Here is a 7336-nt window from a genome sequence, read left to right on the forward strand (position 1 = left end):
TCTCATGCAAACTCTGGGCATACAATAAAAATAACTCAAATATTAACACGATGATTCTGTACAAAATAATTCTATTTTATGGAGGACCAGACGCCCCCTGAGGAATGAGGCAATTGTCCTCAGACTGGCATATGAGATCTATGGCCCGAGTGTCGAGATGTTCACAGCTGTCACTACGGTTGATGATGAACACCCTACCACTACTCAGAAAACTAGACCAAGGCCTAGGGACACTCCTCAACACCACTGAGCTCCTGAAGAGCAGAAATGACTCACAGAGATTTGGGTGAAGTGTTAGGTCATCGGTTTACATGAAAACACCTCGAGTTCTTAGAGATGGTGTTGGTTTCTGCTTAATTACAAACCTGTGGATTTATAATTTGTATATATTACAGGTGATTTGCATAAGTAAAACAATTAAGGGACTGACATATCATGGCAATTAGAAACGCATCAAACTCTGAACATTGTACAAAAAAGAGAGCTTCAATATGAAACAGTAATCCTCTGAGAACGAAGCCCGCAGTGCCTGCAGGATGCCTGGCCAGGTGGTTGTGCTTGGGTCCCTGCTGTTGCTCAGGTCCACCTCTTCATCCTCTGTGTGTCCTCCCCTCTGCCCTGGCACTCTCCACTCTTGGCGCTGACCCATGTGTCTTATTGCATTCCCACAAACTCATCTCATCTTCCGTAGCCTCACTCTGTTCTCCTTGTCCCGTTTCTTAAGAATCTGTATGAACTGGTTGAAAAAATGCTCCTGGTCCTTCCTTTTCTGAACAAGTCGAAACCTCTGATCCCGGCCATGCTTCTCAGCAAACTCCTTGAATGTGGTCCTGAAAAACAAGGACGGACCTCAGACACGTTCCCTGAGAGGCAGTCCTGGCTTCCTTGAACATTGCCCACCAGCAGTGGGTGACATGCACTGAGTTCTTCCACAACAGAAACCTCTGGTGCAATTAAAGATGGCGCTATGGACCACTGGGTGCAGTGAAAGATGGCGCTATGGACCACTGGGTGCAGTGAAAGATGGCGTTATGGACCACTGGGTGCAGTGAAAGATGGCGCTATGGACCACTGGGTGCAGTGAAAGATGACAGTATGGACCATTGGGTGCAGTGAAAGATGGTGCTATGGACCATTGGGTGCAGCGAAAGATGGCGCTATGGACCATTGGGTGCAGTGAAAGATGATGCTATGGACCATTGGGTACAGTGAAAAATGGTAGTTATGGATACCTGTCCCCCCACGGGCTCCCATGTTGTGTGTTACTCCCACTGGAGTCCCACCAGGGTTCTGACCCACCTGCAGGTCCCCCTCACCTCTAGATATGGTCCACCTTTGGAGATGACCTTGTCAACACCTTCTCTGCAGTTTCTCCAACTCCCAGCTCCCCATCCCGCCCATGTTCCAGCCAGAGAGTTCTTCTTCATCATCATGATCTGGCCTTGAACTAGTCCTTGAATATGCTTTTCCCGCTGCCTGGTGCACCCTTCCCATATGTCCTCCTCAGTGATGTATACTCAGCACTACGTGTTTGAACTGGCCTGATCTCAGAGATCTGGGTTTCTCTTTCACAGTGCTGACCACCACAGTGGCAGTCTTATTAATCCTTCATTGGACAACTTGGCTCAACTCATTCCCTCTCCCTCACTGGAGTGGAAGCACCTTGATCTTGTTTGCCACTGACGGTGTTGAACATCATACCAATGTGGGTGCATAGTCAGCACTCACTGATTGAAGGGACCCATCACTGTTGGGCCAGAGAATTGCTTGTAAGAACACTCGCATTAGGCCAAGCCAGGCCATTCTCAGATGGCTGGGCAGCTCTGAGCAGAAAGAGTGAACACTCTTTTGTATGATGAGCGGAATCTTTTCAAGCACTGTCTTGGGCATAAACTTGAGGCCAGGACTAGAGACAGCCACAGAGAGTTCAGGCCCCAGATATCTGGTGAGTGCAGACGTAAATAATCATTGCAGTGATAGAAGTTTCTGGTTCTCTCTAGTCACGTCCTTGGGAGCCCCAAGGCTGAGCAGGAGGAGCGTGTGCTCCCAGAGTACATGGTAAACATGTTCAGTGTAAATTATTTTCTCCAAAAATTTCTTATGAGTCCCTCTATTTCTATTTTCCAATATTTTTATATTTCATTGTGGACATTTAGCAATGTTAAGTGCCACTGAGTTGGTTGCAACTCATAGTGACACAGTATAGGAGCAGCTAGTGGGTTTGAACTTCTGACCTTGTAGTTGACAGTCCAGTGCCGATTCTATAGCACCCCACCAGTACTAAGTGACTAGAACTTCATCATTTTATATAAGTGAGCACAAAGCTTATACTGACAAGGCTGTTAGAAAACGAACAGAGTCATGAGAAGACTATGGCCACTGCCTTCCTGGAGCAAGAAGAGCCGCCCATTCCTCAGCCAACACAGAGATCCCCTGGCCACATGGTACTGGGGGAGGCTCTGAAGAAGAGCATAGTACTCTGCGTTTCTTTCCTTCCTTTCTCCTTCCCTCCAGTCCTCCCCCCTCTTTTCCACTGATCCTCCCTCCCTGCTACCCCACCTTCCTGCAAAGATATGTCTTTGAGAAGCAAGGGCAAAATTAAAATCCTGTGACCCTGTAGCCAGGCATCCTATGAATGACCGTGCTACACCATGGCTACCTGTCATGACGGCTTGCTTCAGCCATAAGAGATCACACTCAGTAAGAGTTTGACCATTTGTTCTTCTAGATTTTTAAATTAGCATTTCCCGATGGGGATCATTCATGCTACCTCTTCCCCATTCAGAAAAGATCTTGCGTTTAAATAGTTGACATCTATGTAACCAACCATAAGTGGCCAAATTACTGACCAAAGAGATTAAAGATCAAAATATGGAAGCTTATGATGCTCTATTAAAATGCACCAATGAATGACCATTTAAAAATAATATTTCACATCACAATTAATATGAAAATATCTTTAAAGCATGTTTATACTAAGAAGAGTTATAGGTTTATGATTCCAAAAGTAGTATGTTTGCATTATTTACAAACATTCCATTAAAGCTTATTAAGAAAAATAAAAGTCAAGCATTTTCCCAATTTCTACCACTTGTTTCCTGATTAGTTTGTTTTATTTCCTGAAAAGTTCACCTTATTATTTTAGTTAAGTTTCAGCAACACAGATCATGATCTTCAAATGCCTTAGTTTATACAACTGTCTTGTTACACTATGGCCAAAGGCTCAGGATCCAAGGATAGGGCTTCTTTTGCTGTGATTGTTTGCTGATCATTTCACAATTTTACTCCTTGATCATTGGATCAGGAATTAACCCAAAAATCAGAGGATTTAGCTATTGATTCACTATTTAGATCAAGAAGTCAAAGATGGTGCCATTTTGAAAATTGATATCTTCAGGATAGAAATGATGATGATGCATTTGTTTAATAACTAGCAACCATTTGAGGGTGTTGGAAGTCCAGAAGTTAACAACACAAGGAGAAAGCAGGCTTCTCCTCTGATAGGTTTTTTAAAAATTACAGTTCAGATGTCTGTGGAATGTGGGGTTCCATCATGTAGCATGGGCAGTGTATAAGGAAGACCGTAGCAGAATCGATGCATTTGAGTTTTGGTGTTGGAGAAGAATATTGAAAGTAACATGGACTGACAGAAGAAACAAACAAATCTGTGTTGGGAGAAACACAGTCAGAATGTTACTTAGAAGCAGGACTTCACCTCTCATACTTTGGATATATTATCAGGAGGGGCCAGTCCCTGGAGAAGGACATTATGCTTGGTAAAGTAGAGGGTCAATGAAAAAGAGGAAGACCCCCAATGAGATGGATTGGCACAGATGCAGCAGCAATGGGCTCACAATTGTGGGGCTAGCAGAGGACCGGGCAGGTTTTTGTTGTGTTGTGCAGGGGACCCACAAGGTCACTATGAGTTGGAACAGACTTGACAGGATATAACAACAACAACAACATCATGGAGCAGAAACAAACTCTGCAAGTTCTCTGGCAATGAGTAAAATTCCATACCCGCAAACCACCTGCCATATTTCTTCCTCCATACCTGGGTGACACTTTTGATTCCTCTAAAAGTTTTTTGAATTCTTCTTTGGCTAGCAGCAATTTATTTTTCTTTTCCTTGTATTCTTCTTTTATCCTTGTCTTGACAAACTGCTCAAATATCTTAAAAGACACACACAAAAGAAAAGCATTACAAAATGACCCATTGGAAATGGAGTCTTCCATTGCAAACACAGTATGAGACATGACAATTGCAGAGATGAAGCTTGTGCCACCACAGAAGCATCAATGGCTAGCTCACATAGTCTCAGTCAGGAAGTCTGGGTAAGTTTCTCCCATACAGGTATGCTCCAAGGGCAGACAGCGGGTCCACCTGGCTTGGGAAATATAGGCTTGGGCTGGCAGCCCTTGGTAGGGTGTGAAGCAGATGAAAACCCTGGCTGGAAGTGCTGCAGGGGTCTCATTTGGACCCTTGGCGAGCATACCTTGGCAGCTCACTTCACCAGCTTTCCCAGGCTGCCAGCAATACAAGTAGCCTACGCCAATCTTAAGGGCTCCGCTCTCTTCCTAGGGCAATGTCATTGCTATTGGGTTCTCAAGAATGACTTCAGATTGTGAAAAGGAACTAAATCGAACATCTCTGAATCCGCTCATGCTCTTATCCATGGAAGCCATGGGGACCTGACCCATTGTCAAGGGCTCAAGCACACAAGATTATGCTTCACTGAGAATGGCTCACCGAAGCTCCTGGGGACCCTCAATGTGGAAGTGACTGAACGAGGCTGTCCTCGTTCCACAGACATCTCCCCCATTTAAAATGAGGTGTATCTGAAAGCCAGCCCTATTCCTTAGCGTAGAGTCTGTGTGGATTTTCTGGTGAATAAACCCGTTCAAGAACCCCAAGGAATTTCAGTAACAATATCCCTTTGTCATAATTCCTGAAGTGATTCTCCTCCCTGTCAACTCAGAAGTGCCCATTGCCCTGGTGTGAGGACACCTCTTCCTTGTAGATTATTAACTCAAGGTGGACGTTTCTACCCTCCAGCTCTCCAACTTCAACAACATGGAAAAGAAAACTGGAGATCGTGTTAAATACATGCAACCAGTGTTCCACTCATGATCCTGTGAAGTCGATTTTTCAGCACCAACCCGACCAGTAGCCATGGCAGAGGTATTGGAAGGTGGCCTGGACCACCATGGAATCTGCTCATCTCTGACCTCCCCACCAAGTAGATGCAGATGGGAGCAGACCCAAGCTGCCATAATTTATAAGTGGCTCTCTCTGGGTGCTCTTGTATCATGTCTAACTCGGTTTCAATAATGGCAACTGTTTACCGGGTAACAAAGTGCTACTCACCTCCCGAAGACCCAGCAGTGTAATGAAACAGTAACGAAGATGACTTACATTTAGAGCATGTGTGTGTGTATATTTAAGTAAGAGTGTGATGGGCTTTTTTCACCTTCAAGGCAAGTACTAATGCAAGTTTTCAGGTTGTCTTATAATTTAAACTCATAAAAGAGGTGAGTGCAGGGTTATTATCCAAATCAAAGCTGGTGGTGCCACCATTACTCAGAGTTTTGCTCTATTAATTTTAAACCTTGATGGAAATCCTCCTCGCTGTGGGTCCAGCGCTCTCAGGGAAGATCTTCTTATACTCGTACCTTGGTCATGTGTCCATTTAATCATATTTTTCTCTTTCCCTTTGGCTGCTGCTTTTTCTGTGAAATCATAATTGAATGCAATAGCTTGTTGTTGTTATTTTCCTGTGTAACAAACTAAACTGGCTTTCTCCATAGTGGGACATGACTTGACTTTGTAAAAGGGTACCACCGGGCATGATCTCATGATTTAATCCAAAGAAATACGAGTTGTTCCCATAGAAACAGGTCTGATTAACACCTCGGAGTGCCTACTTTGTATTTAAGCGCCCTCATTTCCTGGTCGAGGAATGGCTGCACTGTGGGCACTGTTAGTTTCAGCTTTCCCTATGAACATATTATGGGATAGTCTCACAGAGACTCCCAGGTTAAGAACTTGCTGGCTCCATTTATGCATTAACAGGGCTGTGCTTTATTTTATTTTATTTTTTATTTTGCTTAATGTTGTTATTGTTTTGTTAAGTGCCACAGTTGGTTCTGAGTCATAGTGACCCTATATAGGGTTTCCTAGGAACAACTAATGAGTTTGAATCACCGTCCTTGTGGTTAGTATTCCAGTGCTTATCCTACATTTTTTTTTTTTTTTTAATTAGTAGGGCCCAACTCTTGCTGCTTCTATCCACTGAGCTTCAGTAACGCTCCTTACCTAAGCTGCAGCCTTCCCCCTTGGGTTCAGATTGGGCTTTTCTTACAAGGACCTGGTACAAATAGTTGATGTCCTTGGCTGTTAATCTAAAACTGGAGTTCCAGCTTGACATGCAGACATGCCTGGGAAGACAGTCCAATGGAAACCCTCTGGAGGACAGTTCTACTCTGACACACGTGGGGTTGTCATTTGTCCGAGTCAACTTGTAGCCAACTGGAGGTGAAGGTGGGTCCCTTCTTGGACCCATGCTGTGATAGGTTAAGACAGAGGGGATTTGAAGGGATGTTTGGAGACTTTCCCTGAACAGTGGTGAGGGTGGAAGTTGATGATACCGTTTGACATTTATCTTCAGGGACACAGTCAGATGAATGTGGGACGGTTCTGCCCAGGCATCTGATCCCTCTGACCATGCCTGTCCACTCTGCTGCCTCAGATGTACCTTGGTGGGGCTGCCATGTCCATATGACACCCAAAAGTCATAGGTCATCTAATAGAGCATGTTGGTCTTCTTGTGTCCTAGCCTGGACACAACTGTGACTGTAGGATCACATAGGAATTCATGCAAGACCAAGTGAGAAACTGGTCTTCTCAAATTTCCTTTGACAGAGCTAACGGGCTCTAAGTCAGCAGCTAAGAGGAGGGAGAATGTCAATATCATTGTGCAGCTGGCTCTTTGGGAGGTGAGCAGCATTTTGTTATCCACTTAGTATTTGCCATTACTGAAACCGAATTAGACATGATACGAGAGTGCCTAGAGAGAGCCACTTATAAACGGAGGAATCATTGAGGGTTGGGTCTGCTCCCAATGTCAGTGACAATCTTTATACATTCTGTTTGTTATCAGTCATCAACCAGTCTGTAGATTTTAACTATGATGCAAGACAACCTGGTCACGTAAACAAATGGGCCTCCTACTATCTGTTTCAATAGTCTAACGTCTTGATTTTGAATATTGAAAGAAAAGGGGGAAATATTACTTATTATTACAGTCTGCAGCATTCTTGTGTGACAGATATATAT

General features: G+C 44.1%; 1 protein-coding gene across 1 annotated transcript in view; it reads right to left on the minus strand.

The window, feature by feature from the left end:
• Positions 1-673: 673 nt before the first annotated feature.
• TCERG1L (transcription elongation regulator 1-like) overlaps positions 674-7336 on the minus strand; it is a 249504-nt gene continuing 242841 nt past the window's right edge. Inside the window, exons 13-14 of the mRNA XM_006867479.1 lie at positions 4055-4173; positions 674-830 (exon numbers count right to left, since the gene is read on the minus strand). Of these exons, the coding sequence (XP_006867541.1) occupies positions 674-830; positions 4055-4173 (276 nt within the window). The remainder of the gene's footprint in view (positions 831-4054; positions 4174-7336) is intronic.

This window comes from Chrysochloris asiatica, unplaced genomic scaffold, assembly GCF_000296735.1.
Source record: "Chrysochloris asiatica unplaced genomic scaffold, ChrAsi1.0 scaffold00105, whole genome shotgun sequence".
NCBI lineage: Eukaryota > Metazoa > Chordata > Mammalia > Afrosoricida > Chrysochloridae > Chrysochloris > Chrysochloris asiatica.